Consider the following 17,188-nt stretch of genomic DNA (forward strand, 5'->3'; position numbering starts at 1 on the left):
CATTTGCTGTCTTTGCTGTAAGATTCTCCTGTTGATGCCAACATTGTAATTAATTTACGACACATTGTGGACAGTCTCTTCTGAAGAATTACAACACCTCTGAGTCTTAAAAGCATCCCCAGCCCTTCAAGCGGGCTGCATGGCCACCTGACTGCAGCGCTGCACAAAGGCACACCAAAGCGCCGCCTAGCAAAGCTCACGCATGACTAAACCCAATCTCTGTGGTACCTGATGAGTGCAGCAGTGCTCACCCAAGGGACCTGCCAAGTCATAGTCTTTCATAACCAGATGCCCAGGATGTGCTTCAATCACACTAACTCACCAAACTATCACAAGTAATTTGACATGGCTGAAGGCAATATTCCATTTTTCTGGAGAAGTTTCAGTCAGCTTAGCAGAGGGCTAAACCACACCAAGGGTTCAATCTCTTCATCAGTCACGCACACGAAGGGAGGGAGTGCACCCTCAGCAAGTCTGCAGATGACACCGAGCTGAGTGGTGCAGCTGACACACCTGGAGGACAGGATGCCATCCAGAGGGCCCTGGACAAGTTCAAGAATCTCATGAGGTTTAACCAGACCAAGTGCAAGATGCTGCACCTGGGTCGGGGCAACCCCTGGTAGGAATCCAGGCTGGGGAGGAACAGACCAAGAGCAGCCGTGCTGAGACCCGGGGGTGCTGCTGGATGAGAGCAGGGCATGACCCAGCCATGGGCCCCTGCAGTCCAGAGAGCCAAACCCATCCTGGGCTGCATCTAAAGCCCCATGGGCAGCAGGGTGAGGGAGGGGATTCCCCCTCTCTAGTCTGGTGAGACCCCACCTGCAGTGCTGCACCCAGCTCGGGGGTCTCCAGCAGAGGAAGGACATGGCCCTGCTGAAGTGAGTCCAGAGCAGGCCACAAAGATGTTCAGAGATGGAGCTCCTCTCCTATGAGGAAAGGCTGAGATAAGTGGTGCTCTGCAGCCTGGAGGAGGCTCTGGGGAGATCTCACTGGGGCTTTCCTGTACATAAAGGAGGATACAAGAGAGCTGGAGAGGGACTTTTTCCAAGGGCCTGTAGTCACAGGGCAAGGGGGAATGGATTCAAACTTCAGGAGGGCAGATTTAGTTTAGATGTTAGAAAGAAATTCTTTGCTGTGAGAATGGTGAGACACCAGAACAGGATGACCAGAGAAGTCTAGTGGAAGGTGTTCCTGCCTGTGGCAGTGGGGTTGGAACTAGATGATCTTTAATGTCCCTTCCAATCCAAACCATTCTATGACTTGTGATAGGTTCCTTAATCAGTATCTTAAAGCTTTAAAATTCATCCAAAAGTAGCAAATACAATTCACACATGGTGAATCATCATTCAATTGTGAATTATTTAAGGCTTTGGCACTCCTTAGCACTCCAGAAAGAAAACACAGGAACACATGAAGAAAAGGGACAGCAAAGTATGTCTAAGAGACTCCTAGTTTTACACTACATCCATTATAGAACACTTTTACAGAAAATTACAGGAAAATTAAGTTTAAGAGAAGTTTAGGAGAAGATGGAGGAATAGCACACCATGTGCATCTGAAATGTAAACTGTTTCAAGTGAAACAAACTACAGGGGGATCTTTGCCCTCTTCTAGATGCCCAAAGCACACAGCACCAGTGCTTGGGAAAGCAAAGCAAAGTGTTGTCACTGACAACTGAAAGCACAACAGAGGGAGCTGGATGAGGCAGAAACAACACTGCCAGTTTTCACAGCAAAGATCTTCCTTGCGGGCTTTTACAAAGGATATGATCTGACTAAACACTCTTCAGTACATATAAACAACCTTGTCAGTTTTTCTCCTTCTCGTCTAAGCACACTGAACAAATGGCTTGTTCGATGCCTGCAACAAACACTTGGCTTCAAAAGGAGAAATCTCCTAGTTTTAAGTTAAATATTTATGACTTAGATTTCCTTCCGAAAGGAAGTTATTGACAATTTCTCAGCATAAATATATTTGAGATTTCTAGCTATCTCTGAACAGGAAATCACTATAATGTTAATCAAGAAATATTAAAATAATTACTTAAGAAAATGGCTAATTCTATGGCTCTAAATGCAACAACATCAAATTTGATACCAAGAAACTTTCAAATTGGACATCAGAAAGGAAGCTTCCATCCCACCAGCATTACAGGCCTCCAAACAATCACACACACTTCAAGCACAAATTGGTGAGGATTATGAGGGAAAGCTACCTCTGAAAGCTGAAAGCTTGATTTTATACTGTGTTCCTTGTAATTTTAAATACAAACAAATCAGTGAACAAAGAAAAGGATGCAAGGTTAAGAGTTTAAATACGGAGATTTATATCTACTCTTAAAAGAAATACAATAACAGTTCTTAAAAAATGTAAAGTGAACTTTATTGCATGTATCATGCCATAATAATTTGGAGATACAAGAATAAATACAACAAAATGTCTATGTTACTGAAGGTGGGAGATAAATGTCTGAATAAAATTGCCCATCAAAGTGACATAAATCATCTTGAAGATTACCAAACCATTTGATTTCAAATTCCATGACTGAAGCAGTTACCAGTGATGACAGTGCTGAAGGGCCTATGCATTTTACCTCACACTGAAACTCCTCTTTTAGTTTTTCTGGTATAAGATCCTGCCCCATGGCCTGCAAAAACAGTAAGAAAGAAGGGAATCAAGAAAATGACTTGCAGAGAAAACCCATCAAACACGGCATTAATAACAGATCTTTACAGGCAAAGCCCTTGTGATGTGAACCACACACCATCCTGGAGAAGTTTCCAAGCCATGATGAAGTTCCCTGCCTTGGCAATCTGTGTTCAGGAAGAGCTGAGACCAAAGCTCAGCGCTGCACAACCCCTCCAGCTTCAGGCTGCTCTTGCACAGGGGGGTTTCACTCTGAACAGCAGCAGAAATCTCAACGCTAGCTCTGCATTCAGTACTCACCTTGCATCAGCATCAACACCGAACTGCTCCTGGGGCATGTCCGAGCAAGGAGAGAAGTTTCTTTTTCCAGCCTTTCCCAACCCTGAACTAGCCTGTGTGCTACTGCCCTCTCATGGATGCCATCCCTCTGACTGCCTGCAGCCCAGCAGTGGCTTGGCTGTCACTAGCTTAAAGCTGTAATGCTGACAGCAAAGTTAGAAAGAATCTAGCTGGCTTTATTTTGATCCTTACGATAAAAGTCAGAAGCTCTTTAAATAGCACTAAAAATGTTAAATCTCTGTGAAGAGATTAAATGCAATATTGCTCTCCTCTGTTATTTTTCTAAAACTAATACATTAAACAAAGAAATGCAAAAGAAAGTCTCTGGCTTTTTCTGGAAATACTTAGTACTTTTTATGCAAGTGTTTAATACTGCTGTGGCCATCAAAGTAATCTGAACTTCCATTTCAAACTAGTGATTCACTTTGGGGCATCTAAAACTCCTGAGATAAAATGTAACTCCCAGGAAATACACATTTCTGATGCATCTGCAAACACAAGTCCAGTGAGAAACTGAACAACGCTGCACATTCCTGAAAGGAGATCTCAGCAGATCAGAGATCTCCTGTGTGACGCAGGCCAGGGCTGCACAGGCACCTCTGTCAGTTCCAGGTAACACCCTGCCAGCAGCTGGCCTGGCTAATTCCTGTGCTTCCTGGCACACTTCATGAGCTCAGGGGAGTGTCATGCTTTGAGCACAACCAGTCCACACAGAGAACTGAGACCCTGCACACAATGAAATATCCTCTTACTTTGGTCATCAACAGCAAGGAGTTTTCATCGAAACCAAGCAGAGCCACTTTGTCATCAATTTCTTTCTGACATTTTCTGTTATTCTCTAGCACAAAGGACAACTGTTGTGACTGGGTAAGCTGAAGCAAAAGCCTGCAATGAGAAAGAAAGTTAAAAATTGGCACAGCTGGAAAAAGAGTAAGTCAGCAGACCTAAAAACAACCAAAATGGTAAATACTTAATTATTTAATACTTTAAAACAGGTCTTCTTCCTGACTTTTGCCTACTGCAAAGAAGTCAATACATGTGTATCAATCTACCATGGATACTGTATATCTGTGCTACAGAACTACTGAGAAGTATTTCTGAAAAACAATGTGCCAATAACTCTGGTTGCTCTGTGCAAACATTTCTGTCCTCGTGTATTCATCACACCCTTCAAAAGTGAGCCTGGGACCTGTGAGTCATCATGTCCTTACTATGGCCTAACAAGACAGCAGCACATTTGTGCCTATGGAACCTGAAAAGCTACAAATGTGAGGGTTTGGACAAATATCAAACATCCTCCCACCGAGGCCAATCCTGGAATATTTTCTAAAAGCATTCACAAGTTTTATGTTCCAGGCAGTGCCCCAGAAGTCCACACCCACCATGACTTGCTGAAGGTTACACACTGCCCACAGCAGGGATCTATGTCACACAGGGTCCTGTCACCAACTGCTCGACCAGCAATAACAGTGGCAGTTCCAGAGTTCTCCTCATACAAGGACTGCAAAACAGATCAGCAGAGGAAATATCCACGTATCTCTGCATTTGTCTCAAATCCACTGTCAGACATATTAAAGGTATTATGCTTATTTTACACTTCTAGGAACTTAAGAGACATACTGCACTACCTCCTATGAACTCAATGAAATTCACAACAAGCATTATTGCACAGATAAATATCAGTTTTAGAGAATTTATGAGGATCTAGAGAAAGGCCACAAAGGTGATCAAAGGCCTGGGAAGCCTGCCATTTGGGAACAGGCTGAGAAAACTGGGTTTGGCCAGACTTGAGAAAAGAAGGCTTAGGGAAGACCTCCTCATCATGTTTCAGTATTTAAAGGGCAGCTACAAAAAAGATGGGGACTCCCTTTATACAGGGAATCACATGGAAAAGATGAAGGACAGTAGGTAAAATATTAATTCTGGACAGATTCCAACCGGACACAAGAAGAAAGTATTTTACAATGAGATCAGTCACTGGAATAATCTCCTCAAGAAAGTTGTGGATTTCCCAGTGTTGGACATTTTTAAGATTCAGCTAGACTGGGTGCTGGGCCATCTTGCCTAGATCGTGCTTTTGCCAAGAAAGGATGACCCTTGACGTCCCTTCCAACCTGGAATTCTATCATTCTACAATATTTAACCACGGGACAATTAGAACTTAGCAGTGCTGTTGCTGAAAATGTGTTTAATTCAAGCTTTATGCAAAAAAGAAAAACAACAAACTTCTTTATCCCATTTACTGAAGTTAAGTGAAGCTGGTGTTATAATAATAGTGTGCATTTTTAAGGAAAAGATTCAAGATCTGAGATGAAAACTTTCATTTGAACACTATAAACATCAAAATTTACAAATGTGATTTTCTCAGTTAAAACTTCACTGAATTTTCAGATGGTGTGTTGGTTCCAAGCTAAAATGGAAATTATTTTTAATTTATAAAGTATTTTTGTTTCAAAATTTGCATCAACAAATTTAGTATTAAAAAAGAAGTTTCAAAGAAAATTAAACAAAAAAATACTCCCAATTATTTTTAAAACTATGAGAGTCAATTATTCATGATGCATCACAACAGAGAACCTTATTTCCTACAAAAATCAGGGCTAACACCCCTCATCCAGGTGCAATTTATCCTGCACATACATTTATACAACATCTAGATCCCACTTAAAATCCAACAGACCTGAAAATATTAGACAACCTGCATAAGCCTTGGACAGGGGAGAAGCTTATCCTGGACAAGTGTATCTGCAAATATAAACCACAGTAACACTCTGTGAAACTGTGCAGCCAAGCAAGGAAATGCCACTATTTATAACCATCTCATTCTGAACCATACACACTGAAACAAGCAACACAAATTATTAATATAAATGTACCTTCAATATTCAAGATCAGTACTAAATCAATGAACTTCTTCCAAGTAGCAATTAAAGTCTTCTTAGTCTGGAGTACAGTTAAAAGCTGCTATTTGGACTTTTTTTAATTTCTTAAAACTTGCCCCAGCAGGTCAGTTATAAAGTGTTCTCTGTAAACATTTCTGGACATTCATAAGATGCCTTTAAAAACATTCAATGACTGATACATTACTGTGAGGCAAGAGGGGGAAAAAACATCCAAGATTATTTTAACAAAACCAGTTCCTAATTATCTCTTTGAAAGATTATGTTTTGGGGATTTTTGCTGCACACAAGAGTTTTAGGAAGAGGGAAAAGAAAAGGAAAGAACATTTTAATGCAGCCCTGTCAATCAGTTGTCACAGAGTTCATTTTCCAGCCTCATCCATTATGCAGATTGGGGTATCATTATAAAATACATTTTCACTCAAGCATGAGGCTTCAAGCAAATAAGACAGGTGGCACTCACAGAAGGAAGACTGGCTATGCCTTCCCTTTGGGCACTTCTGCATCTTTAATACCAGACCAGGGAACAGCAATGGTCTAGCAGGAGCATTTGTTGAAGAACAGACCCTTTTGTATATAATTACTTGAAAAGATTTATAAGCTCATTAAAAAACTCTTTACTTGTCAGCTGTGCATGACACTGGTTTACTCTTTCCATTCAGATTCAGACTCTTCACAGCCACCACACTAAGTAGATTTTGCTTTTTATATCTGAAGCAACAGTAGGGTGCTTCTAAGTTAGTGTTGCCAGCTCTGAAACAAACACTTAAATTAAAAATGCAAACTGAAAAAACTGGGGAAAAAATGCTTTACGTTGTTTTTGACTGAGAGAACTTAACATTATTCTAAGAATACATCGAGTTACCTTGCTCTAATAAAAGAGGCACATGCTTTTATCCCAACTTTCTTTAACATGCTCTTCTTCCAGGCCTTGGAGTCTGCACATTTCTCTTTGTCTATCTGTTCCAGTTCTCCTGAAGTGCAGAGGGATTCTTTCACTACTTGGCTGCTGGGACAAGTCACTGCATTCTCCCCCTTTGTTTCTGCAGCGAGGCTGAACCAAGATCCTTCCTTCTGGCCCTCTGATGTGTGAGGCTGCAGATTAATCTCTCTGCCAGTCAATGTTTTGAGACTGCTATCACTTACACAAACCTCTTCAGACTGATTTAGATTTGCTTCTGGAATGACCAATGGAGACAAATTCCGCAGAAGGCTCATATAAGCTTCAGCAAGTAACTTCCAGAACCAGGGATTGAAAGGATGTAAGCAGATCAGTTGCTGCAGACACATCATCTTTTTTTCTACATTTTCCAGCTCCTGGTAAATAGAAAACTGCAGGTTGAGAACCGTTGTTAAGTGATCTGTGTTAGTGGCGCTGTTTCTCTAGAAACAAAAGATAACAGATTAAAAACAGGAGTAGAACAGAATTATGCTTCAGAGCCTAAGAAAATGTCTCCCTAAATAATGACATACAAATACCACAAGGTAATTTTTAAGCTGTACAAAATGGTGCTTTTAATTTAAAATGATACAATGGGATACAGATCTTGCACAATCAAGCTGACAGCATTCCCTCTTGGTGCCTTGTCCCAGTCTGAGAGGCAACAAGGTCCTAAATGCTGTCATTTATGTGCCTTCAGAGTGCTCTACAGCTGCCTTTCTTTGCAGCACAAATACCTTTTATATAAAATAAAATCATCAATAATATTCTAGAAGACTTCAGAGCCTCTGGACTTTTTCCTTTATGGGAAAACCTCAATTTGTGGTTAGATACTCTTCTTGGTGGCAGTTTGGCAGCAAGTATATGGAAATAAAAGGGAGTTTTGAACTGTCACTTGTATAGTGGAAAGATTTAAGCACTCATTTATTCCCTTTTTTATAATTCCTATTACATTGCATTAATTCTGCCTGGCAGAGCATGATATTTAGTCCCTTCCAGGACTACCAGTTTCCCTGCACAGGGAGCTCATTGTGGTACAGGGTGTTCCAGTTTCTAAAGAGTGATTATATCTGCAGTGACAGTTACCCTCTGTTTACCAAATACTCTGAGCACTGAACATCCTGAAGGATTATACACATGAAAATTATTTTTCCAGAAACGGTCCGTATAAAAGAACTACTGGCAATGTTTTCATGTTCAAAGCCTAAAAGAAAGACTGCACTATTTACCATTTTTTCTGCAATATCCAGAGCCTCCTTGTGCCTTCCCAGGCGAGATAAACACCGAGCCTGGCCCTCCTGGACATCACGCCTCATTGCAATGTTGCTGGCAGGTAAGAGTAGCAGGCAGTCTGAGTATTCACACAGGGCTTTCTAGGAGTGTGACAGGAAGAAAAGCCAACAAAACAGGGAGAGATTTGCATTTAAAAGCAAGCTTGACAGCATATTTTCTCTAGGACTACAGTCACAAAGGGAACTCAGAACCTGAAGTCCACATTTGCATTTCTCCAGACTCAGATACCACCTGTGTGAGCAAGAGACAAGGCCCCAGAACTAGACAGCCAAGCCTGGATGGTGATGAGCAGCCTTGATCCTAACTCGTGCTTTGGCCCAAGCAGGATTCACCACACAGCTGTCCACCTCTCCCCCACCACGCCTGATCCAGAAGGGATCATCTACTGCCCTGGGCAGTAAGTGACACAAGGCATCTTTTCCCCCAGCTCAGTGACCTGAGTGCTCATCCTAAATCTGTGGGACCTTCTTTCAAAACCGTGACATTGTCCATGGGAAAGGTTTGAACCTGCAAGTACCTCACCTCAAATAATCAGTAAGTCAGAGAATGCCACAATGAAGGTGATTCTCCATTGTTCCTGTAGGCTGGTTTTAATGTACTTGAAATAAATATTAATCGGGCTAAGAAAAAGGCAAGAATGAGCAATACTTCTCCAGCTCAATGCTCAGGGCACTCACCAGGACTCCAATTAACATTTAAATACATTAAATTAAGTATTCAGTGCAGCTAAGTCTGGAATCTTGATTTCTCTCCCTTTGTGTAAGTGCTTAGTGAGAAGACTAAAGAGCAGTGCTCATTCTCCCATCTCTCAAAATGAGTATTTAATTATTCCTTGCAAACTTTAATGGTTCTAACAGAAAGAGCTTCTAAATACCCTAAATACTTCCTAGCAAAACGGCTGAAATACTTTTCTTTCCTGATGCTGAGCTCACATTCATTCCTAAGCAAAAGAGGCAGCTCCCCTCTGCCCAGTGCATGCAGCAGCCACTGGTGAAAATGGATCACAGGGCAGAAGACAGCCCTGTTTGCCTTGTTATGTGACAAAGGGATATAACCTGGTAAGGTTCAGGCATTATGAATCCCAAGCAGATTCTACAGTCACCTATATCCTAAAAACAGGCACAGCTTAGATCACTGCTGTCCTTGACATTTCCTATCAAGTGGCTTATCCTGCATAAAAAACAGATGATGAGGAGAAGAGACTACTATCCCAATTTTCGTATTTCCAGCCCCCTTTCTAAGACCAGTGCTTACAAATCAGTAATTTTATGTGCAGTCAAACTCTGGTTCTTGTTCCACCAGTGATCTAGGTTAGCAATAAAGCTGAAAATATTTCTAACATGAATCACTGCAACAGAAAAGAGTTAGGAAGCAATGGTCTGCTCTGTTTAGCAGCTACATCTGACCACAGCCTGAGGCAGCTCTGCTATCAGCACCCTTTTATGAATCCCTTTAGGGCATCTCAGCTGAGACTAGAGGATATCTGTCAGGTATATCTACAGGGCTGCAGTAGTGCTGAAATAACATTAGGACCAGTGCCAACTGAGGTACAGAAAGATCCAATCCAATGGGCGAGGCGAAAGGAGTAGAGTCAGAAGTCAGCTGGAGGGCTTTGAAATCAGGGAGCCTGTAATGCAAACCACAGGCTGGAAGAAGAAACAACACCTGAAACAAGGCCTGGAGATGCTGATTTCAACCAGGAAACAAGGTAATGAAAGACTAGATTCTGCAACTAGGACTGCAGAAGGCAGGAGAGCACCGCTGGTGAGGAATGTGGCTCAGGAGGTACAGAGAGGAGAGGTCTGGGACCAATGCGGGCAAAGGAACACAACGGGCAGAGCTACAGCCGGCCCCGGGGCGAGCGGCGGCTGCAGGGACCTGGCACAAGACAAGCAGAGGCAGCTCCGCGACCGACGGCAGCCCGAGGGCCACTGCAGCTTTGCTCTGACAGCGGGGGAGAAAGGTGAGCCACGCGGTGCCAGCGATCTGACAGCCTTCGCGGGACACGGCGTTATCGCCGGCGCCCAGACACCCACAGGCCTGACTCCGAGCACGGCCTCAGACACCGCTCTGCTCCGGCGGAGCTGCTGCGATGCGCCCGCCTGCCTGGGATCAGTTCCGGGGCAGCGCCGCGCTCCTGCCCGGTTCGCTGCAGGCTGACTCCCGGATGGGTGGTGGCAGAACGCAGATCAGCTCCACGGCCTGGCCCTGCCCGAACCTGGAGCGGGATTAACCGCGGCACGGCCGCCAGACCCGCAGGCCGCGGTGCATAATGTACGTTCACCCTGGCGCTGTACACGGGGGACTGCAGGACCGCTCCACTCTGTGTCCCCACAACTTCCCCGGCCCCTACGAGCGCCCTGGAAATACCTCGAAGTCCCGCTGCCAAAACGCCCAGTCCGCCCGGAACTTGCTGCTCGTGATCCCGGCGGCGCCTTCCCCGGCGTCAGCCGCGCTCTGGAACCACTGCGGGCACAAACAGAGCACACACAGAGCACACACAGAGCCATCAGGGGCTGTGGAACCACTGCGGGCACACAGAACACACACAGAGCCACCAGGGGCTGTGGAACCACTGCGGGCACACAGAACACACACAGAGCCATCAGGGGCCGCGGAACCACTGCGGGCACAAACAGAGCACACACAGAGCCATCAGGGGCTGTGGAACCACTGCGGGCACACACAGAGCACACACAGAGCCGTCATGGGCCATAGAAGCACGCCGGGCACACAGAGCACACACACAGAGCACAGACTACACACACAGAGTACACACAGAGCCGTCATGGCCCGCCCTCACGCCCTCCCGCCGCCCCGACTCCTCACGCGGGGCTCGCAGTGCCTGGCCCCGCACGCAGCCCCGTCCGCGCCGCCCTCCCGTCGCTCCCGGCTCGGCGCGAACAGGGAATCCTCGAACTCCGAGCCCAGCGCCGGCTCCATCGCCGCCGCCGCCGCCGTTCCCGCCGGCCCCGCTCGGCGCAGGGGGAGGAGCTCGGTCACCGCTCGCCGAAAGGGAAGTGCTCCCAGCGACGAGCTCAACCGCAGTCCCGCGCCTTGGTAAATTAACCGCGTAATTGTGGAGGTATTCTGTCAGCATCTCGTCCTGGTGGCTGTGCACAGAGTGAGTGGGAATGTGCTTTGGTAACCTTCCCATTTAGTCTCACTTCTGTCTCAAAGCAGAAGATGTGAACCTGCTCTAGGTGACCCTGCCTTGGCAGGGGGTTGGACTAGATGATCTTCAGAGGTTCTTTCCAACCCTAAAAATTCTGTGATTCTGTGACATTTCAGGCTTTCCACGACAGGCTTTCCCAGAAGACCCTACACTGTGCCATGGGAAACGGGGACACAGCAAAGCGAGCACTGATCCCAGACCTCCCTCAGGATGCCAAGACTCAGATACCGGCTGAGCGCTCTACTGCCCCGGCTGCCTGCCCTGCCCGTGGTACCGCTGTGCACAGTGTGCTGTTCCAGGGGTACTGCTAGGCTGTTTCCTCTCTCCAGTCGGTCCACCCAGGAAGGTCCATTTTGTCCCATCTAATCACCATTCAAGTTTGAAGAAGGTGAGCTGAAAAGTGCTTCCTTAGCTTGCAAAATGGACTAATGAATTTGTCTATACCAAAACACCTCTTGGGGCCAAAGCAGTGCTTGTATAGATGATTTTAAAGGTTTCCTTCTAGAAGACATGTAAAACATGTGGTTTGCTTTTATTAGGGTTTTTTTCTTTTTACGTTCTTAAAATACTCTTCCATACCAGCAGAGCTGGGCCTGGATGTGGAATGACCTGGCATAAATGTCAGGGTAGAAACTCAACTTTGGTAGTTGGATTTGATCAGAAAAATAAAAGCAAATTGATGGTTTTTTTTGCTTGTAAACTTGCAGTTTGGCAAACAAGCCCTCCAGCACAGAGGAAACTGTTCAGCAATTAAGTCTTGAGAGAATCAGGAGTTTACTTGACATGCTTCAGTCTTTCTGTTAAAAGTATCAAGGTAGGTGAGGACAGTCACTTGTATATGCACATCAAAACCAGCTGGCTTCCTCCTGCCTGCAGAGGCAGGCAAAGCACATGGGGGTTGGACTGTGGAGGCTGGCACAACTGTCTGAACAGTTTCAACACCTGTAGTGCTCCTCTCATACACTGGACACACGTTCCCCTTCCCCCTGCTCCAGGACTGCAGGTCGTGCTGCAACACATGGGTCTGATGAACAAGGCACAAAAATCCAGAAAGACAAATAAGCACAAATCAAAAAGAAGAAAATCCAAAAAAAGGAACATGAGTAATCAAAGTGAAATGTGGCCATAGCTCAAAGGAAAATACAAAAAGCAAGGCATTCCCAGGGGCAAATCCCACAGCAGCTGGTTGGCTGCCAGCTTAGATTGCAGAGTCCTCCAGGGCTGGGGGTTTTGACCGTCATTTCTTCTGAGGATTCCAGCGTGGTCTGCAAAAGGCTCTGTGTTGCAATGCAGACAATGCCTTTGTCTGGTAAATCAGTGATAGGAGAGCCACGATTCCTGAGTGCCACACAGGGGGCCTAGCAGCTGACTTGTGGTTTCAGGAAGTCATGGGCTAAGTACTGCCTCTCTTCATTTCTTCTTTCCCTGGCTCTTCCCTGCCCCTGGCTCCCCTCAAGACATTTTAAAAGCTCCTCATATATTAGTTACAGAAGTGAAAAAATGCAACTCTAAGAAATCCCTCTGCCTTGTCAGCACTGGAGATTTGCTCAATTTCTCCCCCAAGATCCAAGTCATCAGTGTAGCTGCCAGAATACAAATTCTCACTGTACTGAAGTAAAGCTGTTTGCCCGAGTTTGCATGGCATGATTTGCCTTGATGCTGTTAGCCTTGGCTTCACAGAGGAGAAAACATCATCCCTGGAAGAGGCAGCTTTGAGGGAGCTAAGGTATAGGGACCCTACAAGAGCCTGTGCTGCTGCAGCTGCTCTGTGTAGGCAGCTTCAGGGATAAAAAGAAGCTCTGGATGAATCTCTCCCTAAAGGCAGCCAAGGTCTTACTCCACTGCCAGCCACCAGCTCGGCACATGAACACTGCACCAATGAAAGTGGGCTCCAGTGAGTTGTGGCCTCCAGGCGAGTTCTGTGCATCAGCAAAGCCATTGTGGCTGCTCACACGAGCGTGCCAGCAGTGAGGGGCTGTGACCCAGCTTCACCCTGGGTGAGCAGGGGCACACTGGGTAAGCCAGTGTGCTTCATCTTGCAGTCAGGGTGCCCAGAGACAGCCCAGGTTGTGAACACAACTCCAGCAACAGGCAGGGTTTTCCCACACTGTCCTAATGCCTGAATCTTCTGGCCAGGAAAAGAAAATGCAGCATGGAGGACAGAGTTTGTCTAATGCCCTTCTTCTCCCCATTTCCCTGTCTATTCTGAGGCAAAATTAATTCAGAAGAATCCTCCTCCAGCGTTTCTTTAATTACTGATGTTGTTATTTGTATTGTGAGAGTCTCCATGGGTCCTAGCCACATTGGTCTTATGCCAGCACAGACACACCACAAAGGCTTCAGAGACCATCAAGCACTCACAGCAGAAGCAAGAAACCTCAGTCAGCAACTAGGGTCCTATCTTGTAGGCACTACCCACACACGCTGGCCAGGAATAATGCAGCTCACATGGCTTTATTAAAATATACTGGAAAGCAGCTGCCTTTGGAAAAAAGCAGAAGAGAGAGTAGTTCTGTCCTCGAAGCAAAAGAGCTGCCTGTAATGAGGAGACCAAGTAAGACCCACAGGCAGCATTCCTCAAAGGATGGGGTGGCTCCTGAAGTAAGTGGATTCTTCCAGACATTGTGAAATATTCATACCTTGAGGGAAGATTAGTTTTCTTGTTGGATAGTCATAACATATGCTCTTCCCTAAACACACTCATGAAAGGAGAAGAAGAGAAGCTCTTTATTTGCTGACATTGTCTCACTGTGTCCTTGTCTCTTACCTTTTATTTAGATTAAAAGGTCTTTACAGCAGAAACCATCTTTCATCTTCTTTGCATGATGTTACACATAAGGGGATATTGTCCATGGCTACTGGGAGTGTAATACAAATAACATTTTATGGTTTGGGGCAGACAGAGGTTATCACTACTATGAACTGCAAACAAAAAAAGCTCTGATGAGCTCAGATGAACTCTAGCATAACTTACAATGATGACAGTAAGTTCTAGTTCTAGTTCGACACAACAAAAATTGAGTGGGGAGGTGAGGGGTGCATGGTGGAAATCAAAGAGAGTGAACTGTTCATTGTTAATAGAAGTCAAAAGCTTCTTAGGGTTTCTTAGGACAGACAGGAGAAGATGCATCCCCCAAAAGAGGGTTCATTTGCCTGCTCTACCTTAAGACAGTGCAACCTTTCAAGCCCCTAGCAAGACATATTAACTAGGCCATAATCCACCCCCTTCAGGCCTCACAAAACCCAATAAAGTTGTTATTGCCAAAAGGGTGCACTGCACACAGATGTGTTCCGCTATTAATGGGTTTTGCAATTATTTCCTGTCTAGTAGGATAAATGATGAGCAGAATGAGTACGCCCGTGGGTTTGACCAGAAAGCTGTTGAAAAGAAAAGAGCAAAAAAAGCTTTCTGGAAAGATAGAAGGAAGAAAGTGATCAAGTACTAGAAAAAATCCTAAAGCAGTGAACTTCCCAGGCAAGCTTACACTTTTCCAGTAGTGATGTGGTCATGTGTCTGAACTGCTTCACTCAGCCACGTAATACAAGCACTGAGGTTGGACCTTGATGGTCCAATGGTGGTCTGTGAATACAAAAGTCATGGCAAAGGGTGGTATCACCAGTCTACTGCTCTAACTGGAAAAACAGCCAGCAGAGTCCCAGGTTGGGCATGGTGAGGTTCCTATGCCTCCTTTTACACCCTTTTTTTTTTTTTTCAGTTTTATCAGTTTTTCTGAGAACTCATTAACTTGCCCTGGCCACTGTTATGCTTGTTGCTTAATTGCTACTTATGATGAAACCAGGCCACAGAGAGCACAGTGGATTTGTTACTTGTCTAGGTTAAAACTTTCCTACTGCAGTTTTCAGGACTGGGCAGGACCAAGCAACACTGGTGGCAGCTCCTCTAGGACACCATTTAAGACCTTTTGGGTAACCACACTGAATAAAATGAGCTGACTTACTAGAATATTACTGTCTAGCAAGAACAAAGAGAAACAAATCAAAAGAATAAGAAAAAAAAAAAAAAAGCTATACTAAAGAAATACACCCAGGCCTTCAGGCCTGCCCTTCACTGACCCTCACAACTCAACAGTTTTTTTCTGGCCTTGCTCTGTTTTTCCATATGGATGCTGCCTCCACATGGGAAACAATCAAACTGTTGATTCTGCAGTGCCTCATTTCCCATACAGCTTTTGCACTGCTGGAGAGGACTAGTGGAAACTGCTATTAAATTTAGCATCTATGTCTTACTGCCTTATACAAGTAGCAGTGCCTGAAGAAAGTGAGTCACAGCAGAGGGAAAGCACTGCTCAATGAACACATGCAAACAAATGCAGAAATCCAGGATGGACTTTGCCCACAATTGCTCCCCTCCCCCAGTAATTGCACATGAAATGCATTTAGAGCAAAGAAAACTGTAAAACAAACATCAAAAATGTAGTTTTAAACTTTGTGGTATCTCCAGGAAAAATTATGAACCCCTTCCGTAACTGGGCATCTGTGGGGCTCCAGTTCTGCACAGAAATTGCAACTGTGGGTGCAGAAATTTCTGCACCCACAGTTGTGGGTGCCCAGAAATTGCACAGAAATTCTTGCAGCTGGACTTCATCTGGAATCTCTTGCCAGCTGCTGGAAACTCCAGAACTGAGAGCAGTTACAATTGCAATACTAATTGTACCATCTCTGGTTCAGAACGTGTCATTATTACAGGCTATTTTGTGGGCTCTCTTCCTTGTTAGTCCCTGTTAGGACAGGCTTTGCTGAAGTTATGGCTTTTCCTCTTTGGCTCTCATTTAGGAAAACTGAAGATCACTAAGAGGAGAATTATTGCCAACACTGACCTTTATTTTCACCCAAAGACACAAATCAACTAGGTGTGACACACACTTTCATTCTCTTTTTCCATCTTTTCTTTCTTCTACCAAATATTTTAAGGTAATGAAGATCAGCTCAGCACTGAACCTGTAAAGAAACACACATGGGGGAGAAATTAGTCACAATGCTAGTAGTTCCAATAACAGCAGTAGAAACATATATTCAAATATTTCATTTTAGAGTATTTGAAGTGCAACAAGTAATTTAACCACCAAATATGTTAGAAACCACTATCTGAGACTAGGGACCTCCTCCAGCAGTATTTCAAAGGAACACTGAGTCCACAGGGAAAAATTTATAGAGGGGACTTTCTGGCATACAAAGGAAAAAAGCCAGTACCCTAAGTGGTTTGGTATTTTAAATTTGCAAAAACAGTAGCTGATAGTATTGTGAAAACAAATGTAAGCTGAAAGATGCTGGGAAGAAGGGGCTTGGAAAGGGGAAACAACTCACAAGGCCAGGTGATCTCTTGTGAAAGTATCTACTGAATTGCAGTATTTTTGAATTGCTGATAACACTGTAAACAAAAAAAAAAAAAAACCTTTAGAAAAAGGTGACTGCATGCATAATCCGGTGCTTCTTCTAACTCCCTCATTAGCAGATGGATTCTTGAAAAAGCATTCTTTTTTACCTAGACGAGTAAAACTATTTGGCCAAACACCAAGCTACAGTGACAACTTGTGCTCATCTCTGGTCCTGGTCTTAGGTCATTACTTCAGCTGGAGATGTCATTTTTCAGACTAACATTAGCTACAGCACAGGAACGACTCTCTCGCTTTAAACAACCTTTTATTTGCTGGGGATACATGTGTAAACACAATGCCAGGTCCCGCAGGAAAATCTCAGGCTCGAGTTCCTCCAGCTGTAGCTGAACAGCTGGAACAGACGTGTGGTGAATCACAGCAAAGCGAGACAGTGGCACTGCCTCCAGCAGGGAGCGGCTGTGGGTGACGGCACCTTGGGCTCCCGGGAAAGGACAAAGCTCAAGAGCAGCTCTTTCCTCGTCTCAGGAAAAGACACGCT

The 17,188-nt window shown here is 44.7% G+C and overlaps 2 protein-coding genes across 2 annotated transcripts in view; both read right to left on the minus strand.

Annotated features, from left to right (window-relative positions):
* Window positions 1-2,357: 2,357 nt before the first annotated feature.
* C1H8orf76 (chromosome 1 C8orf76 homolog) lies at window positions 2,358-14,873 on the minus strand. The gene is made up of 8 exons (XM_059866339.1): window positions 14,779-14,873; window positions 14,061-14,151; window positions 10,948-12,317; window positions 10,489-10,584; window positions 8,055-8,198; window positions 6,751-7,268; window positions 3,738-3,870; window positions 2,358-2,647 (listed from the first exon to the last, which is right to left on the minus strand). Exons 3-8 carry the CDS (start codon window positions 11,059-11,061, stop codon window positions 2,441-2,443), a joined length of 1,212 nt encoding a protein of 403 aa, XP_059722322.1. The 5' UTR covers window positions 11,062-12,317; window positions 14,061-14,151; window positions 14,779-14,873; the 3' UTR covers window positions 2,358-2,440.
* Window positions 14,874-16,273: 1,400 nt separating this feature from the next.
* The window catches only part of ZHX1 (zinc fingers and homeoboxes 1), a 29,045-nt gene continuing 28,130 nt past the window's right edge, over window positions 16,274-17,188 (minus strand). The window contains exon 4 of the mRNA XM_059866295.1: window positions 16,274-16,682. Within this exon, the coding sequence (XP_059722278.1) occupies window positions 16,523-16,682 (160 nt within the window). The 3' untranslated portion in view covers window positions 16,274-16,522. The remainder of the gene's footprint in view (window positions 16,683-17,188) is intronic.

The sequence above is a fragment of the Haemorhous mexicanus genome, chromosome 1 (genome assembly GCF_027477595.1).
Source record: "Haemorhous mexicanus isolate bHaeMex1 chromosome 1, bHaeMex1.pri, whole genome shotgun sequence".
Lineage (NCBI taxonomy): Eukaryota > Metazoa > Chordata > Aves > Passeriformes > Fringillidae > Haemorhous > Haemorhous mexicanus.